We start from the raw sequence: 27,096 nt of genomic DNA, 5'->3' as shown, positions 1-27,096 counted from the left end.
CCACTGCAAGCCTCTCAGAAATGACGTGCCCATAGGATACTGAGGAGTTGGGCAGGTGGCAGGCAGTGAGACTTGCATGAGGGTAACATATGCACAGATACTCTCATGTTTATTTGTGCCAGGCCATATTTGATGAAACTGGAGCACAGGGCAGGACAAGCAGTGAGGCATGAGGCCAGGGAAGTGGGTGTACCAATCTTCAGGAACCCCACAGGAAGCTGAACCTCAGCTCGGGGTGTAGCCATACCTTCTGGGGCCATGGGGTGGGTACTGGGCTCAGGAGGTCAGGATAAGCCTGGTGAGGCGGTGGTGGGAGCCAGGGGTCCAGGCAGAGCTGGCAGTTAGTTACTTGAAGGACATCCATGTCCTGAGCCTCCAGCTACCGACAGGAATCATTCACCCCACAGAAGGCAGAGAGTCAGAGCTCCTGTGACCCACTGACAATAGGTACAGGAAGTAAAGTGGCTGAGCCTGGAGCAGCTAAAAGCAAACCAGGAAGGCAGGCTTGGAGCAAGCCCTCCAGGTAGGGGAGGGTCTCCTGGAACCTCAGCTCTAGCACTGAGTCCCTGTCAGAAAAAGAAAAGCCAGGAGAAAGAAGGAAGGAACCAGGACTAGCGGACACAGGCGAAAGCGCATCTGAGGAACAGGGAAGTCCTGTTCTTCTCCCCAGGAGAGGGCTCTGGCCTCCAGAGAGGCTGCAAGGACACTTCCATCACTGTCTGTGGGAACAGGAGGGCTGGGGTCACTGAGGTCCTAAGTGCTGCGAATCCAGCTGGGGAAGCACAGGGGGCTGCTCCGGGGCCTTCTTTTCAGATGCAGCCACATCTTTCTGGTCCCCTGCTGGAGCTGGGACAGGAGCATCATCTGCAGAGGGATCAGGACAATCATGTTAGACACGAAGTCCTCCCTCAGACACTGGAGTCCAGGCCCAGGCCTCCTCCCTTAGACTCAGGATACTCGCCTTGGATTTAGGGACTGGGCCCTGGCCCTTCTCTGTCAGACCCACTGTCCCAGGGTACAGAACCAGTACCTGTGTCTGCACGGAACTGCAGCTGCCCATCAGGCTTGGAAGGTGGAGCATTCTGTTCCTGCTGCTGCTGCTGCTTCCTTTGCTCCATTTGCAGAACAGCCTGCAGGAAGCAGATGCACAGACAAGAGATTATGGCCTCAGAAAGACCCTACAGCCACCTGCTAAGTGGCCACAGTCTTCCCCATGGCCTTGACTCCTCTTGTCACTGAACTGGGTTTCGCACCAGTAAGGATTCAGTTCTCTTCTGTGATGGCTTAGATGCTCCCACACTGATCCGTTATCCTCCTCTCCTGGGTCAGACATCTCTCACTGCCTTCATGTTAAATGGCTGTTGTAGCATAGTCAAGTGTGGAGAATCCTCTGCCCTTACTAATGATGGCAGCTGCCACCTGTGTACACACACACTCAAGTATCAGCATGGCAGCTACAGGCCATCTTGCCCTGAAGACACCCATTTGCATAAAGAAAAAGGTCCTAGGAGATCCAGAGAATAGGTCCAGATTCTCCAACCAGTCACCTGCTGCAGTTCTCTCTTCTGAGCCTCCAAGCGGTCCTGGGAGCGCCCCAGGGCTTCTGTCTCCTGGCTGAGGCGCTGGGCCTTGGCATTCAGCTCAGCTTCCCGCGCAGCAAGCTCCTCCTCAAAACGCCTCAGTTCCTCCTCTGTATAAGCTGGATACATTTCCACCGTCTGCAGGGCACAGGCCAGGGTCAGGCGAGCAACAAGGCAAGTCCAGCCTCACTGCGGTGGAAGGGTGAGGCTGGGGTGCACGTGTGTGTGCTAGGGGCACACACCAGTGACGTCACTGAAAGTGGAGTTTTAAACCAGGGAACCACAAAGGGGCAGAGGCCCAAACAGATCAAGAAACAGCCAGAGGTGCTGAAGGAAAGGTTGCAACTAGGAGACATTCAGGTCCGAGCGTTTCCCATGTTCTCACCTATAGTGAAATGCACAGTAAAGCCTTTGTGTCTAGCACTGAATGAAATGTTTCAGCAAAGCATTTGCTACAATCAGAAGAGGCTGAGAGATCATTTTGGGACTTTTGAACCTTGAGGAAATGTTAACTCTCTGGAGAATGTGCACTTGGTGCTATGTGAGAGCTTGCAGCTACACCGACCTTGGTCCTAAGACACTCCTGAACTTGAAGTTTTTACTTTGATTATGGCCATGGTCAAAAGGGACTGAGATTTTGTGGGTTGTCTACTCCCACAGGCAGCAAGGGCAAGATAACTTTGCTGGTTGGACCCTTTCCCAGCCCCAATTAACCTTGTATCTGTTTGGATAAAGTAACTGGAGTGAGCTGTCTGTCAGCCTTTTCCAATAAGACTGAACCCCTCTGCGACTCTGGGAAATGAAGGCTTAGCACCTTGGTGAGTTCTCTCCCAACTGTGGCACCTGTGACCAACATCAAACAATACTCACCTTCCATCCCTCCCCAGTGTCCCCGAACTCCTTCCTCTGTGTGGATGCCAGGAATTCCTCCAGGGTCACCAGGCGGTCCTGGTTGGTGTCCACCTGGGAGCCAGATAAAGGTTAGGCTGCGCTGAATGTGCTGCCCACTGCCCACCCAGCCTGGCTTCTCTCACATTCTTCATCACGTGCTCCCGCATACGAAGCCGCTCTTCCTCCATCTCTCTCATGTCATCCTCCTCATTCTTCGGGTCGTATACCTTCTCCAACTGCAGGGTTAAGGGACAAGCATGAGGGGCTGAGGACAACATCACTCCTGATGTACATACTTCGCCTCTCCAGGACCTTGGCAACTCCAAGGGCTTTGTCTCCAGAGGCTGCTGGGAGTCGCAGCTTTTTCCTGCACTCACTGACAGGGATCCAGAGGATCCCTTGGGGTGCACGAAGCTGAAGCATGTCTAGCCCGGAAGGCTTCTGCTACACTCACCTCCTTGGTGAAGAGGGCCTCCAGCTCCTGCTCATCTAGGACACCATCACTGTTGATGTCTGCAAAATGAGATAAAGGCATGTTAGGGTTGGAGGAGTCTGGTTCCCAAGGGAAAAGCTACTGAATGAATTAAGGGATATGGTCTCTTAGCAAAGGACAAACAGAACAATGGCCCATGGCCAGTGGCTTCAGTGTCCTGCAGGACCTGCTGCTACCCATTTTGGCTGGGTGTGGTGGTGCACGCCTTTAATCCCAGCATCCCTGAAGTACAACCAAGTGGATCTCTTGAGTTCGAGGACAGCCTGATCTACAGAGTGAGTTCCAGGACAGTTGGGGCTATGCAGAGAAACCTTGCCTCAAAAAAAAAAAAAGTTTAGCAAACAGGGTCCTAAGTATGGGGTCCAAGGGGCTTCGCGACCTTTGCCCCTCAGAGAACAAGGTCCACGTCAATTGTCAATTCCAGCACCATGGACTACAGTCCTTGCCTACCAGCATGACCTCAAGGCGATGCCAGGCTTAGACTCACTCCTGTCTCCTGAGAAGCAGCCACCAGCATTTCTTGCCATTCTCGGGGCTCCTGGGTTTCCCTGGCTTGACTGTGTGCTAACCCCACAGCTGGGCCGGCACCACCCACTCCCTCCTCCGCGGCTCCACCCTTCCTTGTGCAGTATGTCCCCCAGCCCTGGAAGCCTGTGGAGCCTGTTCTCCGTGAGTGCTTGCTTTTCACTCACCTAGAACATGACTCCCTGTGAGGCAGCAAGGCTCTACCCATCATTTTGTAATTTCTTCTTGGTTTTTTCGATGGCACTGAAGACTGAACCTAGGGCCTTGCACAGGCTAGCCACACATGCTGCCAGGTGGATCGCCACTCCGCACCACCCCTACTTCTCACGTGTTTACATGTCCTCTCTGGAACTGCCCATTCTAACTCCACAGCCACTGGTCATGTGGAGTGGCTAAAGTTGCAATGACACCAAATTCAGCGGCACAGACTGCGTTTACCCAGGGCACCCTGAGCCAACGTCACAGAGTCAGGAACGACAATGGCAGGTGACAGCATGGAATCTACGGGTTGAGAGGAGGGGTGACTAGGAGCTGTCTACAGAAATCCACCTGGCTTTGCCTCCCGAGTGCTTTTTTTTTTTAATTTCAGTTAGATTGGCCTCCAAGTTGCCACGTGGGTATGGGTGACCATGAACTCCTAAGTCTCCTCTGGGCCCTGAAGGGTGGTCAGGTGCAAGGTGGACTTCACTGTACTAAGCTCAAAGTTCCAGTTTTGTAAGATTAAAGGGTATTTAGGAATTGGCTGCACAACAGAATGCTTTAAGTTGGGCTGGAGTCACAGGGCTTGCTCTGCATTATGAAGAAGACTGTGTTCCATTTCTGGCAACAAATCAAGGGAAATCCATGAACTGCTACATTTTCACACTTAAAAATTAGCACTGAAGGCCAGGTGCGGTGGAGCAGGCCCCTAATCTCAGTACTCAGCACACAGGGAGGTGGAGGCAGGCAGATCTCAGTGAGTTTGAGGCCAGCCTAGTCTACAAGGCAAGTCCAGGACAGACAAGGCTACACAGAGAAACCCTGTCTCGAAAAAAAAAAAAAAAATTAGTACTGTGGCTAAGTGCTGGTGCACGCTATTGTGGCCAGCCTGGTCTACAAGGCAAGTCCAGGACAGCCAAGGCTACACAGAGAAACCCTGTCTCAAAACACCAATAATGTGTATTCCTGTGGGCATCTGCGCCTTAGACACTCCCCAGATCTCCAGTTCACTCCCATTCTTGTCACAGCATATCTCTCTCTTCTTTTTTAAATTAAACAAATTTAGATGACACATAAGGCTTGTGTCTGCATGTGGCACGAGCATACGGCGCCAGAGGCCTCAGTCCCTGCAGCTGACGTTCCAGGTGCTCAGGAGCCCCTGGGTGCACACTTGCAGGCATGTGGATGCAGGCACACAGCACGGCTGCAGCGGTCAGAAGGAAGCCTCGCATGTCTGTCCTCGCTTTCCTGCAGACAGGGTCTCTCACTGGCCTGGAATAATCGGCCTAGACACTCCCTCACCTGGTTTATGTGGGTTCCCTGAACTTGCAAGGTGAGTGCTTTACTAACTGAGCCATTTCCCTATTGCTTAATTTTAAAAATTTACAAGCTGGGCATAATGGTGCACTCAGGAAGCAGAGGCAGCTGAATCTGTGAGCTCGAGGGCAGCCTGACCTACAGAATGAATCCAGGCCAGCACTACACAGAGAAACCCTGTCTTGAAAAACAAAACAAAATTATATTTTGTTTAAATTTTGCGCATGTAGGGCTGGAGAGATGGCTCAGAGGTTAAGAGCCCTGTCTGCTCTTCCAAAGGACCTGGGTTCAACTCCCAGCACCCACATGGCAGCTCACAACTGTCTGTAACTCCAGTTCCAAATGGCCTGACACCCTCACACTAACACAAATAAAATAATTAAATTAAAAAAAAAAAAAATGTGTGCCTGGGTGTAGGTGTGCCTGTACACAACTCAAGTATGAAGTCAGAGGTCAGCATGTGGGAGTTGTTCTCTCCTTCTGTCGGGTGACAATTCAGGTTGCCATCCTTGTGGCAGCCTCTGGCTACTGTGGCAGCCAATCAACTTCATTCTCTCAAGCCTAAAAACTTCAATTCCCAACAGTCTGGTGGCAGTTTTTTTTAAATATGTATGGGTATTTTGCATGCATGTATGCATGTGTACCTATGTGTGCCTAATGCTCTCAGCGGACAAGAGGGCCCTGGATCCCCTGGAACTGGAATTCGATGCTTGTGAGCACCATATGAGGGCTAGGGTCCTCTAGAAGAGCAGCCATCACGCCAGGCACCTTACCACCCATGGCAATTTCACAGAGGCACCAAGACTTTTTGTCTCCATGGCTCTTGTTGTTCTTCATGTACTCCTCAAGCCTGGTCTGCTCAGTTAGAGGGCCTGGCTGAGGAGAAAGACTTGGCTCTTCCATGGAAGATCCCAGGCCTAGAAACAGGGAGTCTTTGGCCAGTCAGGATATGAAGGAGGCCTGGTAGGACTCAGAAAGCCCTACTGGGAGGGTAGACTTTCCCTGCCATTCAGGCCCCAGAACCATCAGAACCTCTCTCATCAGCATGGGTCTGGGATACCCTTCTCTGCTTACCGTGCAGTATGAAGAAGGTCTTAGGGTTGAACCTGTTGGGGTCCAATCCATCCAGCTCCTCCCACACCTCCTTCAACTGGGCTTGGCTGCCCTGTGGAGAAGAGCAGCAGGAGCATGTAAACAATGAGTCTAAGAGCCACTGCATCAGGTCAGATAGCCCTGTGTGCCCACCCAATAAACTTCAGTCCCTTCAAGGCAGAACTGCAATTCCCAGCAACCTATGGAGTATCATATAGGTAGGTGGGTTTTTGCCTCAAGGACTATTGGGAGTTGTAGTTTTACACCTGTAATTTTTTCCCCCTGCTTAGGAGTTGGACAAAGTAAAGTATACATGGGGGTCCTTACAGGGACATTGACTTTGGGGTGTTCCCGGTGTCTGCGCTGTTGCTCTTGTAGCTTCTTTTCGGCCTCCTTCCGCTGCTCCTCTCCTAGAGACTCCAGGTACCGTCTTCTCTCATGTTCCTTGAGCATCTCATAGCGTTTAAACTCTTCGTGATGTGCAGCGTCATACTGGGCAAGGTCCCGGGTGGCCTGCGGAGAGGTAAGAAGGTCGTATTTCTCCTTTCAGAACCTGGCATGACCTCTCTTTCTTGATCTCCATGTTGGTCCTGCCCACAGCAACCCCTGGGGTGCTTTCCCAAAGTAATGATGTTTGTGCAGTAGCAGCTTGGATGTGACTCTTCCAAGTCCTCCACAAGCTCAGCATTTTAGGAATGAGAATGTGAGGAGGCTTCATACAGGAAGCAGCCCGGCTTGATCAGCCAAGAACATACAGGAAGGAGCCAACCTGCAATGTCAGCACAAGGAGGCTGAGGAAGGAGGATGGCAAATTCTTTTTTTTTTTTAATTATTTATTTTTATTCCATGTGCATTTATGTTTTGCCTGCATGTATATTTGTGTGAAAGTATCAGGTTCCCTGGAACTAGAGTTACAGACAGTTGTGATCTGTCATGTGGGTGCTGAGACACGAACCGAGAATGGGAAATTCTAAGCCATCCTGGGCTACATATCAAGACACTTGCTCAAAACAAACCTTATAAAACAATGAATTTATGCTTTCTCGAGCTACCATGTTTTTAATTTTCATTGCAGCAACACAGTTACTAATGGGGAGGCTGCACTCTCCAGGTGGCTCTGCCCCAAGGGACAGTTGTCAATGCCAGACAACTTTTTGTTACATCAAGAGGCAGACTTAGACATCTAGTGGATAAAGCCAGGACTGCTGCTGAGCACCCTACAATGCAGAGACCAGACTCCATCCCAGAGCCCTAGCTTCCCTGTTTCCCTGTAAAAAAGCAGGAGGGCACTGAGAGCTGACTCAGCCCCAGCATCCCTCCACTAGGAGGCAGGACCCAGGCTGCATCTAGGACTCAGTTCCCCCTCCTCCTGCTAAGCATTTCCACCCTAACCCTCACCCACCGTCTGGATCAGCAGCTCAAGGTCCCGAGCCTCAAATGTGTGCTGGTTCTGAGGGTCCAGGTGTTCAAACTGCTTCAGGAGGCTCAGGTGGTCCACCTGCAAGTCTGGAGAAGGGAAAGTCAAATGAAGCAACACCTATCAAGGCTGTTCTGTCAGAACCCCTGACTCAGGGCAGGAGTGCAAGAAGGAAAGTCACGGAGGGCCTAGGAGGCAAAGAGGATGGCACATGGGCCCTCCACTGAGTCTGATGCTTAAAATGACAGTAACCACGATGACAGCAATGCGAGGCCCTGCTCCTAACAGAATGCTAAATAGAAGTCCTTGCCTCCCCATTACGGCCTGCTAACATGGGCTCCATAATTAGCCCTGATGAGTTTGTTGCTGTAGAGGTGGGTGTGTGTATGTCTCATCAAAGCTTTCAGGCTGGGCAGCAGGGGCCTTACAGGCTGAGCCGTCTTGCCAAGCTCTAAACCCGCTCATTGAAAGCATACAATTAGACGGTTTTTAGTATGTTCACAGGTATACACAAATAGCAGCACCATGACTTTCAGGATTCTACCCAGGCCCTTCGCTAGCACCGTTTCTCCCCACAGCTGCCGGCAGCCACTCATCTGCATCCACGCCTGTGGACTGCCCTACTGGGGACGTTCCACGTGCTGTATGGCTTTGCACCTGGCTGTGACAGCACCCCACTTCTGGGGTGTACTTCCATTGTTGTGCATGCTGGTTTCTCAGACCTTTTAAGGGCCGACTGATGTTTCATGGTGCAGATAGGTCACATTTAATTTATCCACCCCATAGCCTCAGACATATGAGCTATTGGTTCCTTTAGCAGTTGTGCAGTTTCTATTATAGCTCTGTGTGATACTGTGGTTTCTGCTCAGACAGGTCTTTTCCAGTACCAGGCTTAAGAATGTGCCCCATGTAGGTGGGCATGGTGATATAGGCTGGGCTTTTTTGGGAGTACAGAGTGAGAGTTTAAACAGACAGCTACAGTTAGGCACGTGCCTTGAGTCCATCCATGAGAAGCTGGTGGTGTGACTCAGCAGCACACTGTTGTTACATGATTTTATGTGTGTGTGTGTATGTGTGTGTGTGTGTGTGTATGTGTGTGTGTGCGTGCGCGTGCACGCGTGCACACAGGTACACAGAATTTGTGTGAAGGTCAGAGGTCAACTCTGTGGAGTGTCTTCTCTCCTCTCCCAGCATATGTGGTTCAGGGATCAAACTCAGGTCATCAGGCTTGGGGGCAAGTGTCTTTATCCATCTCACAGGCCCTTACTACAGTTCAATAAGATATTTACAAGAAAAAGCAGAGCTGGGTGTGGTGGCACACGCCTTTAGTCCCAGCACTCAGGAGGCAGAGGCAGGTGGATCTCTGTGAGTTCGAGGCCAGCCTGGTCTATGAAGAGATTCTAGGAGAGCCAGGGCTCTGTTACACAGAGAAACCCTGTCTTGAAAGACCAAAAGAAGAAGAAGAAGAAGAAGAAGAAGAAGAAGAAGCAGGAAGAGGAAGGAAGAAGGAGAAGAAGAAGAGGAAGAAAAAGAAGAAGAAAAGAAAAAGCAGTAACATATGGTGGCCTACTCTAGCACTCAAGAGGTACATGAAGAAGGATCAGGCCATCCTTGGCTACATATTAAGTTTGAGGCTAGCCTGGCTATATGAGACTCTGTCTCAGAAAGGCAAATTTTCCACAAACCCCACAAAATAAACAAAAGGGAGAGATAGACAGAATAATGTCAGTGTGAAACTGCCAGAAGGAAAAGAAGAAAACCCTGGGTAGCCTGCCACCCCATTTCCCAAGAGCCCACAGCACCACCCACCCAGTACCGAGCTACACAGGCACCAACCACCCACGCTTACTGGGCTCCTGCTTTGCATCCATCTTGGCCTTGAGCAGCATCCGCAGCCTTGATACCTCCTGTCGCTTGAGCTCATCCAGCTTGGTGCGGACATGGTGGCTGACAAAGTCCAGCTCCCGACTCAGCTTTCCACTCTTCAAGGACAGAGAAGGGGTAACCCAGCCGGGCCGGTGCCAGGAGGGGATGTGCTCAGCAGCAACACTCCACACCCTGGATCGCCAAACAGCCAAACTCCCAGGTTCTAGATGCTCCATTTTGCTCACATCTCTCCTGCTTGCAGCCTGCCCACAGGACCAGGCTGTAGGCTGTCGTCTGTAGTGATGCCCTGTTCACCTCAAACCTAGCAGCACTGACTGGGGATGCCCACACTCACAAGGCTGTTCCCACCACAGGGCCGCTGACTGTCCTGCCACCTCTTTCTAATCAACTCTGCCTTTCAGTACTCAACAGAGAAGGCACGTACCCCTTAGGGAGCATTTCCAGACATCACTTCACCCACCCACAAAGATGCTGAGTCCGTTGCTTTCTCTGGGCTATGCCTGGTATCATCTTGACTCTGTGTTCCTCCATCAGAGCTGACCCTGGCCTCTCCTGTTCACAGCACTCCAGGGCACCCCAGTGTCTCTGCTAGAACAAGTCCCTATGACACTGCCTGCCATCAGTCCCAAGGAGTTGCCAGCTAACACCTGAAGGCACCTCGAGGGCTTCTTCTGCAACCCAGTCTGACATTTGGAATGCTCCCCCCCTGCACAGACATCCATCATGGACATCCCTGGTGATGGGTAAGACTGTCCACCTGCTGGGCGCAGTGGCCCACACCTTTAATCCCAGCACTTGGGAGACAGAGGCAGGTGGATCTCTGTGAGTTCAAGGCCAGCCTGGTCTACAAAGTCCAGCATAGCCAAGGCTACATAGAGAAACAAACAACAACAACAAAAGACTGTCAACCTGACAGCACCTGGAATTACCTAGAAGACAAACAATGGCGCATATCTGAGAGGGAGTTTCTAGACGGGGTTAATTAAGGTAGGAGGATGCTCCCTAAGTCGTGGTGGCACTAGCCCATGAGCTGGGCTCCAGAACTGAAAACAAAGGAGAAGGGGAGGTGAGCACCAGCATTCATCCATATCTTTGACTGGATACAACACAGCCGCTGCCTCCCACCCCCACGGCTAAGTCTGTCTGGGTGGACTGTGCCCTTCAACTGGGAACAAGGAGAACCCCTCCTTGTGTTATTTTCTCAACTATTCCGTCACAGCAAAAAGTAACTAAGACAGAAGCCACGTAGAGGAAGCAGGTAAGAACTCACGGAGGGACCAGGACTACCTCCTAACAGATGGGAAACTGAGGCATGGCAAATTGAGGTTCCATAGCTGGTGAATGGTACAGCTGTACCTCATCTGTCCATGTTTAAGCACATCTTTGGGAGTACACAGACTCCTTCCCAGCTATTACCCCCCTCCCCAAGAAGCTCCCTTGAGCACATCCTCCTCACAGCCCATGACCAGCGCACCTTGATGTCCTCAGCGTTGGCAGCTTGCAGCTTCTCCCGGAAGTGGCCGTCTGTCTCTAGCACATTGATGACCTCCTGGAGGTACCGGTGGTAGTACAGGCCTGTGTCCTGAGGGACAAAGGAGGACATGGCAACACCTGCCTCACCTTCTAGGTGTCTTTCCCGCAGCAGGACCACGGCTCAGCTCCCAGGTTGCGGCAGATGTACCCTCCACACATAATCAGAAGCCTGTGGTGCTGGCTTCAGACTCCCAGCCAGAGCCAGCCAGTCCAGGCCCCCACCCCTGACCTTCTGCCAGTGCCCACCTCACTCCCCGAAGATTCTACGGCACACAAGAAATGAAAATCATATGGGGGAGCTGAGGAGATGGGGGAGGTGCAAAATGCTCTCTGCATAGGCATGAGGACCTGAGTTGGAGTCCCAGAACCCACTTAAGAAGTCAGGCCTGGGGCTGCAGAGATGGCTCAGTAGTTAAGAGCACTGGCTGCTCTTCCAGAGGACCCGAATTCAATTCCCAACACCCACATGGCAGCTCATAACTGTCTGTAACTACAGTTCCGGAGGATCCGATGCTCTCACACAGACACACATGCAGGCAAAGCATTAATGCACATAAAAAAAAAAAAAAAAAAAAAAGTCAGGCCTGAACTGGAGAGATGGCTTAGGAGATAAGGCCCTTGCTGCTCTTGCAGAGGACTCAACTTTAGTTCCTGTCACCCAAATCTGGGGGCTCACAACCATCTCTAACTCTGGCTGAAGGGATCTAATGCCCTCTTCTGGCCTCGCAGGCACCTACACACACGACAGAAACACATGCAGACACATGAATAACTTTTTAATAAAAGTTTTAGAAAATGGTAAAAATATAGGAGGAAGCCAAGTTAGCTTAGAGTGTTAAGAACAGAGTAATAACTGCTCAGTTCTTGTGCTGTGAAGCTTGTTTAAATAAAAAAAAATAGTAAAAATAAACCTTATAAGGAAAACCAAAATGTGACAGTGCATGTTTACAATGCCAGCTGCAGAGCAGAGACAGTTGCATCGCTTGGGGTGCAGTGGGCCCACAGCCTGACCTGCTGTGTGTATTCTGGGTCCCAATAAAACACCCTGTCTCAAAACAAGGTAGATGGCTGGCAAGGAAGGATCCCAGATGTAGAACTCTGGCCTTCACGTACATGCACATGTGCACCTGTGTACACATAAACACACATAAAACCCAAACATACACACTCACACAAAAATGAAAACCACAGGGAGATGCCAGGTGTGGTAGTACACGCTTGTGATCTCAGCACTTGGGGGCTGACGCATGAGGACTGCCTCAAGTTCAAGCCTGGGCTGCACGGAGGCATCCTGCCTTTAAAACAACCACAAAAAGCCAAAAGAAAATAATGAAGATCCTCAGGAAATGAATGGAAAGGGGACTCTGCTGTGCCTTTCTGTGTGGCAAACATTCCACAGAGCATCAGGTCCTTACAGACCTTCACTGTTGGGTGCTGGCGTTTCTGAGTTCTCACTCAAAAAAGCATGACTTTGGGGGCTGAAGAAATGGCTCAGCAATTTAAAAAACATACTGCTCTGGCAAAGCACCCACACTGGGTCCCTCCTAACTGCCTGTAACTCCAGCTCCAGGAGATCTGATACCCTGTTTTGGCTTCCTTAAGTGCCTGTACTCACACGCTCACCCACACACATACTCATAGAAAACTTCAAAATCTATCGGGTGTGGTAGCACACACCTTTGCTCTCAGCATTCGGGAGGCAGAGGCAGGAGGAGCTCTGTAAGTTTAAGAGCAGGCTGGTCCACAGAGCAAGTTCAAAGACACCCAGAGCTACATGGAGATTCTCTCTCTCACACACACAGTTTTTTGTTTTTTGTTTTTTTTCTTTTTTTAAGAGTTATTTTATGTGTGCCAGTGTTGGGGCCACATGTATAGGTATGCCTAGTGCCCACAGACATCAGAAGGCATCAGATGGACTGGAACTGGAGTTACAGATGTTGTGAGCCACAGTGTTCGTGCTGGAAACCAAACCTGAGTCCCTTTCAAAAGCAGCGAGCGAGTACCATAATAGGAGCCATCTCTCAAGCCCCTGGAATCTGTTACTTTTATCAAGACTAAGAACACACAAACGAAAACCCTGATTACCCAGTAACATATCTGGCAACATGAAGGGGCCTCACTAAGAAGCTTGTGAGCTGGGCATGTTGCACACGCCTTTAATCCCAGCACTTGGGGAGGCAGAGGCAGACAGATCTCTGTGAGTTTGAGTCTAGCCTGGTCTACAAAGTCCAGGAGAAGAAGCTGCTGCTTGTCTGAGGATGTACAACACTCTACTTCTCAGGTGGCATCCTTCTGTAGCTCACACAGGCCCCCATTTGCCTTTTGACTAAGGTTCCTATTTGGATGATCTGATACCCAGGCCTGGGGGCAGCAAAAACACTCAGCAGATAAGTGTGTTTGTTGTTAACCCTGACAAACTGAGTTTGATCCATGGAACTGACAATGGGAGAGGGGAGAATAAACGACCCCTGCAGGTTGTCCTCTGACTCCCACTTTTCGGATGCCCCCCAAATAAGAACACACAGTAAGCAAATGAACGTGAAATGCAGGCACTGGCTGGCTTGCAGTGAGATGGGCATGTGATCGCTGAGTCCCCAGGCAGCTGCTCTATCCTAACTGTGGGGAGGCCACACAAGGCTGCTAAGGCTGCAAAGGAGGATTAACTTGTTTTCAGCAACTTACTTTCTGAGGGACCTGACTGGCTGCCCACTGACCTCTTGTCTCACCCATGCTGCCCACACATTGGGATCCATGGCTCTGGAGTCCAAACCAGGGAACTAGGTCCTTCCTAGTTCCTCCATGTGGTCCCATGACAGCAGTATTGACACATATTGGGCCCGTTCTCTTTTGTTTTTTAAAGATCTGTTTTGCTGGTGGTGATGGTACATGCTTTTAATCTCAGCACTCAGGAGGCAGAAGCAGATCTCTCTGTGAGTCTGAGTTCCAGGCTAGCCTGGTCTTTAGAGTAAATCATAGGAGAGCCAGAAACTACACAGAGAAACTGTCTTCAAAAACCAAGACCAACACCGCCCCCCACCAAAAAAGGGAAGAAAAGTTATTTTTATTTGTGTGTGTGTGCCTGTATGTATGCCATGTGTGTGCAGGTACCAGTGGAAGCCAGAAGAGGGCATTGGATTCCCTGGAGGTAGATTTGCAGGCATTGTCAGCAGTCCATGGAAGGGCTGGAAACGAAACTCAGTTCGTCTGAAAGAGCAGCAACACTCCTGACAATGAGCCACCTGTCCAGTCCCTGGGTCACTGCCTCGACCTGCCTCACCAGCATCCTGTCAAACCAAGATTTAGGAGTGGAGGGAAAGTCAAAAGAAGACCCAGGGGGCTCCTTTTGGCATTCCTGGTTACACACGATTTTCTTCATTTTCTCTCGTAAGGCTTGAGCTGCTTTCCTGGGGCTGAGAACACTGTACTGCCTGGTTTTGTTGTCAGCTTGACACAGCTAGAGACATCAGAGAGGAAGGAGCCTCCATGAGGAAATGCCTCCATGAGATCCAGCTGTAAGGCGTTTTCTCAATTAGTGATCAGTGGGAGAGAGGACCCAGCCCATTGTGGGTGGGGCCATCCCTGGGCTGGTGGTCCTGGGTTCTATAAGAAAGCAGTTGAGCAAGCCAGTAAGCAACACCCCTCCATGGCCTCTGCAGCAGCTCCTGCCTCCAGGATCCTGCTCTGTTTGAGTTCCTGTCCTAACTTCCTTCAATGGAAGTATATTCTGAGTAAACCCTTTCCTCCCTAACTTGCTTTTTGGTCTATTGCTTATTGGTCTATATAAACCCTTTCCTCCCTCACTTGCTTTTTTTCTATTGTTGCAGCAATAGAAACCCTAAGACAGACATGGAACTCTTTTATTTTTATTTTTACTTTTGGTTTTTCAAGACAGGGTTTCTCTGTGTAGTCCTGGCTGTCCTGAAACTCACTCTGTAGACCAGGCTGGCCTTGGACTCAGAGATGTGCCTCCTCTGCCTCCTGAGATACTGGGATTGAAGGTGTATATCATTTAGAGTAAATCTAGTGTGCGGCCCATCTTCTTGAGTAGAGGGCCTGTGGAAAGGCAGAAGTTCGTTTCTCCCCAGTATAGAGTCCACCAAGAGGAAGGTCAACACAGAGGGAAATGGCCTTAGTACTGTGAAGGAAAGCCCCATTCCAGCAAGACCCTGACCATCCCAGCAGATGGCACAATGGGAAAGGAAGGCTAAAGTAGCCTCACATGACCATATCAGTCAGAAGGAAAACGGCTAACCTTTGACAAACCGCGGGATTTTAAATACCCAGCAGAAAATTACAAAGAGCAGAATGTCTGCTGATAACATAAAGCAAAGTGAACCAAACTAGAGAACAGGACCAAGAATGGGCCAGGTCTCACAGGCCTCCCCATGAGGCATGGGCTACTGACATGCCAGGCAGAGCCATCAGGGTCCCCTAAAGCTAGTGCTTTTCCTAACCATAAGCCAGATGTGTTTTTTTTTTTGTTTTTTTTTTTTGGGGGGGGGAGAGTAATTCTGCTAACTTGACCTTTGCTTTACAAGATCTACAAAATTAGATTGGGAATAGGCCAGATACCACCATGCCTTTTTTGGAAACAGAGACCAGGCTGGCCCATGTGGAAGTCAGAGGACACCTTGCAGGTTTTGGTTTTCTCCTTTCACCATGTGGGTTCCAGGGACTGAACACAGCTGGGCTTGGCAAACCAGTACCTTTAACCAACTGAACCATCTCACTGGCCCCACCATGCAAACAGCTTTGCAATTAAATCTATGGATCATCATGGCAGAAATGGCTTATGTCTATTATAGTCTAGGGGATGATCCTATTATTCTTTGGATATTTTATTTTGAGCTCCGATCTTAATCTTATCTTCTGTCCTTTCCAGTGGATCAGCTTCATATGATTCTAAGACAGCCTAATTCCATCTAACTGGTCCCCTTGGATTTTACTCCACGGCCTGAAAGTCATCATGAGTGGAACTCCCACCTCAGCTGTAAGTAGGCAGATAATTCAAGACTTAACCATTAAACCTCCTTAATGTTTTTAGAGTCTCAACTGTCTTTCTGTGTAGCCTTGGCTGCCCTGGACTCACTTTGTGGACCAGGCTAGCTTCAATCTCACTACACCATCTGCCTCTGCCTCCCTGAGTGCTGGGATTACAGACATGCACCCAGCTTTTGGGTCTCGACTCTGGATGGGGGTTATAGCATAGGCAGGCTTAAGGGTCACTGAGGATAAACCCCTCCTTCATAATCAGCTTTGTGTCTCCTTAAAATTTAAAATACCTTATGAAAAGGAGGAGACTAAAGATACCAGACCTTTGCTGAGGCCCATTAAAGGGAAGCTGCTTTCTCGTGGTCAAAAGAATAGAATCTAGATTTGGCCTAAATGGCCCAAAATATTACATACTATTATTGTTACCTCCCTTAAGAGTCCTTCCAAGGAGACCTGTCAGTCATGTGACTAAGAGCCTACTGCTCAAGAAAGCCGATTCACCTCAAACCATGCTAAGGGATAGGAGTCCTGGCTATCTTCTTAATCAAATAATGTACTTCCAGGTCTGAAGCCCCTCCCTGGATGCAGCTGTTGGCAGATTTTCACTGTTGAACCTGCCACTTTTCAGAATTCTCATTCAAAAGCATGTTTCTTTCCCTCCATTACCTGGGTATCAGCCAAAATCCTAAGTGTGCTTGTTGTCCCAACACCCAAGGCACTCTTAGTGTCTCAGAACCCCTCCTGTGCGTACATCTGCTTAATGACCACACTGCTCAACCTGTCTTCTTCTACCCTACCTCAAAAGGCTGCTTTCTCTTCCCTCTCCCTCCCCCAGGAGCCTGCAAAGACTCACAGCTTATCTGCTCTACTATTTTTTTTTTCCTGAAACTCTAACAAAATATTATTCAGGCTTCACAGAGTAGAGTACTATCATCTTCCAGGAGGCCCTGCCACACATGAGCATAGAACTACCTGTCTCAGGAGGCAGCAACAGCTTGCATTGCTAGGGAGAACTAGAGAAGAATCAGGCCGGAAGTCAGGTACCTGGAGTTTGAACTTCCCCGCTCTAGTAGTAGAGGCAAAGGTTTCACAGGGTTCAATAGACGTTTGTTGGAATGAATAAATCAGCAGTTCCGGCGTCCTTTTCCCATTTTAACTGCACCTCCCAAGAGCTCTATGAAGCAGGAATACCCACTAGGCAGTAGCATGCCACTGGGAAAAGTAGTTTTTCGTCTGGTTTTCTCCATTCCTTGTTAAGGAGGGTCTTAAGGAGGGGTTTAGGTGAGAAAGTGACACGGGTTTTCATTTGGGATCTGCCTTGATCTCCACAACTCAAAGGCTGGTACCGCCGGCTCTGCTTCTTTATTTTACCAACTCATTACTGCAAAGGAAGGCAGGTAATCCACAAGGCTCCACTGGGAGTTTTCACCAGGGCCTGGGGATGGCAAGCGCCTCACCGCACCACTTGCACACACGCCGGGGCACAAGGCAGGCATACTCACCGGGCTCTCAGTGGCCTGGCTGTCTTCCTGATGAGGTGCCGCACGGTCCACCGGCACCGCCAGCACGGCAGACAGCATCAGTAGAGGTGATAGGAGAAGGAAAGGGGTCCCGCGGGGCACAGAGGTAGGCATCGTGGCTGGTCTGTGCGGAGAGATGGAAAATTAGTTGTACGTTTTCTTTGAGACGTGTTAGGTAGCCTAGGTTGGCCTTGTATTCCTGACCTTTCTGCCTCTCCCTCCCAAGCTCTGGAAATGCAGGCGTGCATTATTACCCCTGGCTAAGGATGTCCCCACCCGGGTCCGGTTGGGTAAAGGAGTGTGCACGCTACCCTTAGTGCCATCTCCATTTGCAAAAATGAACTCCAAGCGTTTCGTCACCTGAAACCCTGGATGCCAGGCCTCCAGCCTCCCTTTCCTGGAGCGCAATCCGCAGACCCTCATCCTGGCTCCTTCAAAGCAGGGAATCCTCCCTGGGGCCGAGATTCCAGACCCCTAGCCTCCCCTTCTCACGGGACCGCCAAGACCTGACACCCCGCGGCGTATCCCGAGCTCCGGCCCTCTGCCCTCCGCCTCCGGACGCCCCTCACCTCCGCTGGCGCAGAGGGCGTTTTCCTAGGCTGGGACCTCCGCTCGGTTTCTGGCGATTTCCCTCCTAAGTCACGCCCACTTTTCCACCCGCAGAAGGCCGGTCCCCAGAATACTGATTGGTCCACGCTGGCTCCCGAGCTTCCGCCCGCGCTACCGGCCCCACCTCTTTCCGATGAGGTTCCCTTACTTTAGAAAAATCTCTTCTGCTTCTCGGAAGCTCACATTCTTCAACGTAACATTTCCTGCGTCGTTTTCAAATAAAACTCAAAGCTATGCATGCCGGAGGATGGGGGTCGGGGGGGAAACAACTTCTGCGGACATCTTGCCGCTGTGTATCCTGGGAGTTGTAGTTTTCTCGTTTATTTTCGCTCCACAAATTCCTGCAAGTGGTGGGCAACTGCATAGCATACTATCATTATTTTTCAGACAGGGTCTTACTACGTAGCCCTAGATAGAATTCTGTGTACATCAGGTTGGCCTCGAGGTCGCGGAAATCCTCTGCCTCTGACTCCCAAGGGCCGAGTTTAATAGCAGATACCACGACTCCCAGCCTCTTTTTATACTTAACTTTTTTATTATTTTTTTTAATTGAGAAATGCTTTTGTGCATCTTCGAAGAAGAGGAATGCTTTCAACTCCCGGCACTCTTGCCTCCACCTCCCAAGTGCTGAAATTGCAGGCATAACGCCTTGACCTTAGACATTTCTTAAATGTCTCTCTGTAGAACTATATTGCTAGGTGACACTCTCGGGTCCCTTTAAGGAACGTTGACTTGCGGTTCCAATTTAGAACTCCCAGAACAAGGGATCTGTCTGCCTCAGTGGTCTCGGGCATTACTCTGTTGGACATGGACCGTGAGGGGCCAAGAGGGCCCAAAAGAGGGCAAGTACCTGTGGGAATCCTTTTTCCCGAGAGAGTCTGGATATGTTTATAGAGTGCCGGCTTCGCGGCAAGGCCGTGAGAGCTCCAAGCTGGCACTTTTAGGAAGGGGTGGGTGCCTCTGGGATTCCAGACAGGTGGATGCGGAGGGTTTGGGTTTTGTGGCCCTAAGCCTCCAGTTCCAATACTTCGAATCCTTAGATACTTGGAAGAGAGAACTGGATCTTTGCGCTCCCATTAGTACTTAAAGCTCGAGACAGGCAGGAATTGGGATTTGGGTTGCTAGGGTTCAAAAGAAAAATGAAGGCTGAGGTCGGATATTAGAGGGTGGTCTCTACTGAGATGTGGGACCTGGGTCTTGATTGTGCCTTCCTGATCCTCTAGAACGTCTCAGGAAAATGAACCGTGGAAGAAAGAGTGAGTGGGAAACCTGATGGGCAGTGGGTGTGGGAGGAGAACTCGCACTCCACAGGGACACGTTCAGCTTCCACCTCAAACTTTGTCTTCAGGCTCAACACCATCAACTTTGTAGGAAGGTGGGGGAGGGGCCTGTACTCTCAGGCTCTTTGGAAAGGGGTACAGGTGAAGATGCTTAGGCTGTGAGAGGACCTGGACCTCTGAGTCTCCCAAGATACCATGATCCTGGGGTCTCTGCTTGGGTCCTAAAGGGGAGGGGGCGGTCCTGGGATATGAGTGTCATAACTGACCTAGAAAGCTCAGGTCCCGCCCCACTGTGACATCACAGGTGCTTAGAACCCAATTTGGTCAAGGGGAGGGGCTCCTGACCAGACAAGCTGTTCTGCTGGCTGTGGCCACCAGCCTGTGTTTCTTTCAGCACCTTGGAGGATGAATTTTCCGGCGTGAGGCTGCAGAAGCTGGAGCAACAGGTGAGGCCAGGAATCCCACTCCCCCACCTTCCCAGTCTCCCCAGAAGGTTGTTGAGAGGCCCCAGCCCCACCTTTGTTTTCTCCGAACTTCACAGAAAACAGGAATTCAGCTTCGAGACCATGGCATGTAGGTAGAGACAATTTGCTGGAGCTGGTTCTCCCCTTGACATTGTTGGTCCCAGGACTTACATTCAAGTTGTCAGGCTTGATACAATAGCAAGTCCCTTTACCCAGTGAGCCATCTCCCAGACCCTAAAGAGTCTGGGGTTTTGTTGTTTTGTTTCAAGATGGCCTCACTCTAGCCTGTGTTGACCTCATATTTGCTTCCATCCTCTTTTACTTCCCCCAATACTAGATTTACTACACACGTGAGCCTTTATACCTGCTTTTGTATTTTGAAACAGGGACTCACTAAGTTGTCTAGGCAGGCCTGGAAATTGCAATCCTCATACCTTTGCCAGGATGGCAACCCAGGCTGAGGAAAATGTTAAGAAACAAAAGTTGTGGAGTTCTTGAGGCGGAAGTAGATCAGATCTGAGGGAAAGGACTGGAGGGACTGGGAGCCTGGGTACCTAGGACTCCAGTGGAGGAAGGGTACCCGGATTCTCCGAGCCAAGCTCGCTCCTTTCTACCTGTCTGGTTTCTGTCCCCACTTCACGTCCCCCCTTGCTTCTGCAGCGACAGCTATTTGAGAAGAAGCAGCGCAGGAAACGCCAGGAGCCCCTCATGGTTCAGGCCAATCCTGATGCTTCCCTGAGGCACCGGCGACCCAGGCGTGGGGACGAGCGCTTCCAGAGTGACAGCGGCTGGGGACTTGGTCTGCTGGAGGGGGTTTATGGATGCTGGGGGCAAGGCCTAGTGAACACTGGAGGGGTCTAGTGAGGCCCAGGGGCCTAGGGGATGTCAGGGTCGCATCAGCGGTGGGGAATCAAGAAAGGATCCTCTTTGAGGCTAGAGTTGGGGCTGAGGGTCAGGCCTGTGACGTATCAGGGCAGAGCCTGGGGGACTCAGAGGGGTGGAGCTTAGGACCAGGTGTTAGGTAGGGGAAGGGACTGTCGGACTGGCTTATAACATGTCGGGGCGGGGCCTAAGTGCACCACATGGAGTGGAGCATAAGGTGGGGGAGAGGGGCGTGGCCTACTTGAGCGTGGGGCTTTATGAGGGAACAGGGGTGGGGCTTCCTGGATCCCTGGGCAGAGGACTGAGTTTCTTAGAAGCCATTTCTATGAAGCTAGGCCTTTGAAATTATCCCGCCCTATGACAGTACCTAGGCAGAGTAGAGAGCACTAGAGGGCCAACCCCAGAAAGTACGGTGACTGGGTTTGTCAGAACTCAGTAAAGTCTGGGAGAACTGGTAGAGCAGAGATTTCACACTGTTTTCTTTCGGTAATAAGGAGCAAACCTAGGACGACAGCCAGGCAATGCTGGCTGCCTTGCTACTGAGTTTCGGGTTGGGGTTGGGGAGGTGAGTCTCATGCTGTAGCGCCGGGTATCCTGGAACTTGCTCTGTAGTGCAGGGTTTGAGGCAGACTTTCTGCCTTGCTCTGTAGATCCTTTTTAAGCGGGCCTCTTTGCACTTTCTCCCAGTCTTTGGGAACCCTTTTCTCCAGGAGAACGTACCACAGGCTCATCTGCCCTCTGGGGCCCACAGTGCCCTGGTCACCATGAGCTACGTCGGAGATGGTAGTGGCGAGCGGGCCCCACTGCTGTCACCCAGAGGAGCAGGTAACCCAGAACATGCCCCCACCCCGTACCCCTCACAGCCGTGTTGCAGTCAGGTACCAGGACCCCTCTTCTTGCACCAAAGGATCTCAAATCTGAAACTCTTTTTCTTCAGTGTACACTCGGGGCAATGGCCCTGCGGTCCGCCATCTCTGCTGGCTCCCAGACAGCTCCGATTCGGATGTGGAGGAAGTGACCATGGAGGATACTCCGGTCATCCCCCGACCTCCCAAGGCTCACCTGGCAAACCGACGCAGGGGCTGGTTAGCCTCCCCAGGGCCTGGTAATTTCGGGGATGGGAGTGAAATCTGTCCCGTTGTTCATATAAGCTGTCATCCTAGCTTTGGTTAACAGCTTTATATGAGATATCGTAATTCATTGGCCTCACAATTCAACTGGAAAACAATCACCACATCAAATATATTTAATCAATTTTGGGTGGGAAAGAGGGTCTTTCTCTATGTAGCCTTGACTGGACTTGACCTCACAAGAGATCCACTGGCCTCTCCCTCCTTGTGTGCTGGGATTAAAGGTGTGTTGCACCACACCCAGATTATTTATTTTAATTCTTTTTTAGTTATTCATATGTGATGTGTGTGTGTGTGTGTGTGTTTATGTTTGTGAATATGAGTGGCCCACAGAGGCCAGAAGAGAAAGTCAGGCCCACTGGAGCTGGAGTTAAAGGCATTTGTGAGCCACTGAATTTGAGTGCTGGGAACTAAACTGATTCTTGAAAAGAGCAATATGCACCCCTTGACTGTTTAATCTGTCCAGCCCTTCATTTCACTTGCTTATTTTGGGGGGAGGGGAGCCAGGAACTGTGACACATGCCAGCACTGGGGAGGCAAAGGCAAGTAAACCTGAGTTAAAAGCAAGCCCAGTGTACAAATCCAGCTTCATGCCAGCCAGGGACCCCCAGGGAGATGCTGCCTCTGGCCTCTCCCCGTGGGCCCTCAGGGAGATCAGGCAGCAGGTTTCAGTCCCTGTGGACCCCATGTGCATGCACAGTGCAGAGAACCTGGCCAGTGGAAGAACAGGTAAGCAGCCAAGAACTTCAGCTCTTATCAAGCCGACAACCTCCTCTCCTAACGGGGGCCCAGACACCCTGACCTGCAGCTGCTTCTACCCCTTAGGGATCAGTGAAGAGGAAGAAGTTGAAACCAAGGATGCCAGAGTTGAACAGCAGGCACCCAGTCCGGACCCAGCCCCTATAGTGAACTCTGATAGGATTCATGGAGATGTGGCATCCTGCAAGATGGAAGGAAGCACAGCGAAAAATACTATAGAAACAGGAAGACCAGCCTCTGGCGTTGGGGTAGGCTGGTGCTAGAAATCTGCAGCCCAATCTGCAGGGCATTTTGAGTGATGTAGCAACAAGCAAGGTGAAAGCCTGTGGCATGGTGGTGCATGCTTGTACATATAACAGGGGGCAAACAGAGGAGCTGGGAGTTCAAGGCCAACCTGGGCTACATAGGGAGACTCTCTCCCCTTAAAGATACCTCACAGACAAATACTGACTTACAGAGACTACAAAGAGTTATTTGGAAGGGTCATTTTTGTCATCAATATGGTATCATGCTTGTCAGACAAGTGCTCTTACCACATTTGAGCCCCTCATGCAGCACTCAGCACTGCCCCAGCCACCTTACTGGCATGCTTTGCCAGGCACTCTGGGTTTATATGTTCCAGAGTAATGGTCTCACACAGGTTGTCCAGTGAGTTTATGGATATGGAACTGATGAGGTCACAAGCCAGACATGTGCCAGCTGGGTTGGGTGGGTTAGCTGCCAGGCTTAACTGATAAGAAGCCATGGGTCTTCAAAGGTTATCCCTGAGCTGGAATAAGCCAATCAGTCTGTGAGGCTGAGCCTCAATGCCCTCAACTTTTTGATTTACACTTGAGCTAGGATGAAGACCCTGAGAAGAAAGACAGCACAGAGTCTACGGGGACAAACAACAGCCCAGTGGCATCCAAGGTCTTGCAAGGCAATGGTGACACAAGCAACCACAGTTCTTGGAACGTGACCTGCCCGCTGCCCCGCACTCCAGGCCCTCGCCTCGGGGAGGACATGGAGGCCTACGTGCTGCTCCCCGCGCCCCGGGACCACATGGTGCAGTGCCGCATCGTCCGAAACAAGCATGGCATGGACAAGGGCATGTTCCCTTCCTACTACCTCTACCTGGAGGCAGAGGATGGTGTGGCAGTACGCTTCAGCCCCTTGGGGGTGGGTAGGCCTCAGAGCGGAGGGGACAGATAAGAGTCCCAGCTTCCAGGAATGTGTCCCCTTTTTGGTTACCTTTTCTGGAGCCAGATGTGGCGGCGTAAGCTACAGTCCTAAACTTGGGAAACGAAGGCAGGGAGGATTAGAAGAGGAAAGTCAGCCTTGGCTATAAAGGAGGAGTTTAAGGCCAGTCTCCTGACCTAATATAAGGCCCTGTTTCAAAAAACTTAAAGAGCAAGACGGTGGTGGTGCATGCCTTTAACCCCCTGTACTTGGTAAGAGAGGAAGCTGGACCTCTGAGTAGGAGGCCAGACCTGTCTAAATACCGAGTTCCAGGCCACCCAGGACAACAACAATGAGACCCTTTCAATAAAAAGATTTTTCTGGACTCAGGCCTGTGTCACATAGGACTTGTCAGTTCCAAGCCCTGCCCAGTTCAGAACCTCACACTTCAGAGCATAGCGGCCTGGGTCCTCCCCACCCTACAGCAAGCCTTTTGCACTGCAGTTAGTCCTTATCTGCCACACTTCGCTCCCCTTTGAGATTAGGAGCCCCTTTGGCCTCCCCAACTCAGTCTTCGGGCAGACAAGCCCCCCACCCTGGTAGAAACCAGGCCCTCAAAGCAGTTCCCTTCTACAGCTAAGCCACACCCCTCCTGGTCTCCTCCTCCCAGTGTGGCCTCCATCTCCTCCAGAAAGAGCCTTACCCGAATTCACAGCTGTGTTCAGGACCCTGGTTCTAGACACGTGTCAGAAATCAATCCTGAAGTCTGTTCCTCTGATCTGCAGCATTTCCTTCTGGCTGGGCGTAAAAGGAAAAGAAGCAAAACGTCCAATTACCTCATCTCCCTGGACCCCAAAGACATGTCTCGCAACGGGAACAACTTTGTAGGCAAAGTTAGGTAGGCGACACCTTCTTGCTCTGTGGTGCTGTTAGCATGTGGCAGGAAGGCAGGAGACAGGCAAATGGACTACACTTCCCAACAAGCTTCAGAACACAACACAGTACTGCACTAGCAAGCCTGATGGGTTTTGTAGTTCTGTAGGTTTTAGTTCCACAGCTGGGAAGGAAAAAGATGAAAGCTTTGGATGCCATGAAAACAGGCGAGCATTTAAGATGTATAGCTTTCTGAGGGCTGGCCCCCTCAGTTACTGTGGGGAAAGAGGTCTACAGTGTGACTTATTACCTCCTCTAGAAGAGGGTTCCTAAAGAGGTGGTGCAGGAGACTTGAATAACACCAAAGACTCAGAGCTGGGACTGTGATTTTTGCTTAGAAGGATGGGTTTGAGAAAACATTAAGAGTAATGATCGGTGTCATGGTTATTACTCTGTCCATTGCCCTCCTGGGGCAGATCCAATGTCTTGGGCACGAAATTCACCATCTTTGATAACGGGGTGAACCCTGAGCGCAGCTACTGGATTCCAGACAGTGCCCGGATCAGAGAGGAGCTGGGAGTTGTCTGTTATGTAAGTACCCTGGCTCGGTGGCGATGAATGGGGGTGCTGACAGGTAAGAAAGCATAGGAGCCAGGCCAACTGGAGTATAATCTAACTTATCCTCCCAGGAGACCAACGTCCTGGGATTCCGGGGGCCTCGGAAAATGACTGTGATACTTCCAGGAATGGACAGCCGGAAGCAGAGGATGAAAGTCCAGCCACAAAATGTGAGTCTTGAAGGTTGGGAATCTCAGTGTTGAGAGGAGAATGAGTTAGGGAACGCCATTACAGATCTGGATATGGGGCAAAGGTTCACGGATCACATGTGAAACGTGAATGCCTGCCACCTCCGTCATGAATGAATGTCCCACCTCAGGAAGTCGCTCAGTGGTTAAGAGCATGGATTTCCCGGAGGGAGAGCAAAGGCAGACCACCTGAGTTGGAGGCTAGCCTTTTCTAAATGTCGAGTTCTAGGCCAGCCAGGGCTCACAGCCAAACACAGAGAGACTTGTGGAAGGAGTGGGTGAAGGTTAGAAGGGAGAGGATGGGAGCTTCACAAGAAGACCAACAGAACCAACTATTGAGGGCCCAGGGGGGCTTGCTGAGGCTGAAGCATCAACCAAGGATCAAGCATGGAACTGGACCTAGGCCCCCTACACAAATGTAGCCAGAGGGCATCTCAGTTCATGTGGGTTCCCTAGTGAGGGGAGCTGGGGCTGACCTGGACATGGACTCTGTTGCCTGCTTTTTGATCACTTTCCCCTCAGCGAGGCTGCCTTATCAGGCTACAGGGGAAGAGGATGCACTCGAGTGGGGAGCTTATCTGAGAAGGAGAGTGGTGATGTGGGTAAGAGGGAGAGTGAGACCAGGAGAGGGAAGGGAGGCTACGATCGGAACGTAAAGTGAATAAATAAACAAACAAATAAATAAAATATGAAAAAAATTAATCCCAGCACTTGGGAGGCTAAAGCAGGCGGATCTCTGTGAGTTCGGGGCCAGCCTGGTCTACAGAGTGAGTTCCAGGACAGCTGGGGCTACACAGAGAAACCCTGTCTCAAGAAACAAAATAAACAAGGTAAACCTGGCAACCTGAGTCTCAAACAATATATGCATCTGGGCTAAAAAGCTAGGGGTGGGCTAACCAACAATGCCCCTACTGTATCTTCAAGGATCAGGATTCGATATTGAGTCGCCTACAAAAGGGCGCTAGACAAGGGCTGCTCCTACTGCAGAACAAGGCCCCATCATGGAGCGACGAGAGCGGCGCATACGTACTCAATTTTCACGGTCGCGTCACTCGTGCTTCCGTCAAGAACTTCCAGATAGTGCACCCGGATGAACGTGAGCTCCTAGCAACCCGAAGACCTGGGCTGGGGGCGGAAGTGGTCACTAGAACTACGCGGGGCGGGTACCTCGCTGGCGCACGGCCTACTGGGAGATGTAGTTTCCTAGCTTGGTAAGGGGCAGCCGCGCGGCGGCGTGCTGCTTGACTAAGCCCTGGTTCCTGGTTTCCTCCTCAGCGGACCACCTGGTGCTCCAGTTCGGCCGTGTGGCCCCAAACATATTCACTATGGATTTCCGATATCCTCTTTGCCCGCTCCAAGCCTTCGCCATCTGTTTATCCAGTTTCGATGGGAAACTGGCCTGTGAGTAACTGAATAAAATTACCATCCCTCACCAACTCTGTCCTGTGCTTTGGAGAAAGCTTCACTCCATGTCTCCTCCTTTCTTTTTTAGTTTTTTGAAACTCAGTCTGGTCTCCAACAGCTATGTAGCTGAGGCTGGCTTTGAACATCTGTTGCTTCCACCTCCGAAGTACTGGGATGACAAGCCTGGCCTTGTCTTTTAATAATAAATCTTTAAAATAATTTTTTTAGTTAGTGTACAAAATAATGGGCTTCGTTATAACATTTTCACATGTCGTCGTACCTTGCT

The 27,096-nt window shown here is 50.7% G+C and overlaps 2 protein-coding genes across 5 annotated transcripts; one reads left to right on the top strand and one right to left on the bottom strand.

Annotated features, from left to right (window-relative positions):
• Positions 1-83: 83 nt before the first annotated feature.
• Nucb1 (nucleobindin 1) lies at positions 84-26,542 on the bottom strand. 4 transcript variants are annotated; one of them, XM_021627376.2, is made up of 14 exons: positions 26,437-26,542; positions 24,431-24,525; positions 17,428-17,569; positions 10,875-10,982; positions 9,363-9,495; positions 7,499-7,602; positions 6,424-6,609; positions 6,079-6,169; positions 2,926-2,984; positions 2,615-2,707; positions 2,451-2,543; positions 1,548-1,718; positions 1,031-1,130; positions 84-864 (listed from the first exon to the last, which is right to left on the bottom strand). In XM_021627376.2, the coding sequence occupies exons 3-14, from the start codon at positions 17,557-17,559 to the stop codon at positions 743-745; spliced, it is 1,392 nt and encodes a 463-aa protein (XP_021483051.1). In that variant the 5' UTR covers positions 17,560-17,569; positions 24,431-24,525; positions 26,437-26,542; the 3' UTR covers positions 84-742. The 4 variants fall into 4 exon arrangements, with proteins under 4 accessions (XP_021483051.1, XP_021483050.1, XP_021483048.1 ...); XM_021627375.2 differs by lacking the exons at positions 24,431-24,525; positions 26,437-26,542 and adding an exon at positions 18,203-18,353; XM_021627373.2 differs by lacking the exons at positions 24,431-24,525; positions 26,437-26,542 and adding an exon at positions 18,015-18,172.
• Positions 19,708-26,836, top strand: Tulp2 (TUB like protein 2). The gene is made up of 11 exons (XM_021627370.2): positions 19,708-19,780; positions 20,459-20,597; positions 21,368-21,505; positions 21,618-21,785; positions 22,636-22,817; positions 23,410-23,706; positions 24,513-24,625; positions 25,077-25,191; positions 25,290-25,388; positions 26,331-26,502; positions 26,682-26,836. The coding sequence occupies exons 2-11, from the start codon at positions 20,507-20,509 to the stop codon at positions 26,813-26,815; spliced, it is 1,509 nt and encodes a 502-aa protein (XP_021483045.2). The 5' UTR covers positions 19,708-19,780; positions 20,459-20,506; the 3' UTR covers positions 26,816-26,836.
• The last annotated feature ends 260 nt before the right edge of the window (positions 26,837-27,096 follow it).

Source organism: Meriones unguiculatus, chromosome 1, assembly GCF_030254825.1.
Source record: "Meriones unguiculatus strain TT.TT164.6M chromosome 1, Bangor_MerUng_6.1, whole genome shotgun sequence".
Classification (NCBI taxonomy): Eukaryota; Metazoa; Chordata; class Mammalia; order Rodentia; family Muridae; genus Meriones; species Meriones unguiculatus.
The sequence above is the reverse complement of the archived record's forward strand: the minus strand, read 5'-3'. Positions and strand labels throughout refer to the sequence as shown.

Bases quoted from the DNA above. Each gene is read 5' to 3' on its own strand.
- Nucb1 (XM_021627376.2), bottom strand. From the start codon at position 17,559: ATGCCTACCTCTGTGCCCCGCGGGACCCCTTTCCTTCTCCTATCACCT. The intron at 1,131-1,547 runs GTGACTGGTTGG...TGCTTCCTGCAG, and splicing joins AGAAGAGAGAACTGCAGCAG to GCTGTTCTGCAAATGGAGCA. The intron at 865-1,030 runs GTACTGGTTCTG...ATCCCTCTGCAG, and splicing joins GCAGTTCCGTGCAGACACAG to ATGATGCTCCTGTCCCAGCT.
- Tulp2 (XM_021627370.2), top strand. From the start codon at position 20,507: ATGGTTCAGGCCAATCCTGATGCTTCCCTGAGGCACCGGCGACCCAGG. The intron at 20,598-21,367 runs GTCTGCTGGAGG...ACTTTCTCCCAG, and splicing joins TGACAGCGGCTGGGGACTTG to TCTTTGGGAACCCTTTTCTC. The intron at 24,626-25,076 runs GTAGGCGACACC...CTCCTGGGGCAG, and splicing joins AACTTTGTAGGCAAAGTTAG to ATCCAATGTCTTGGGCACGA.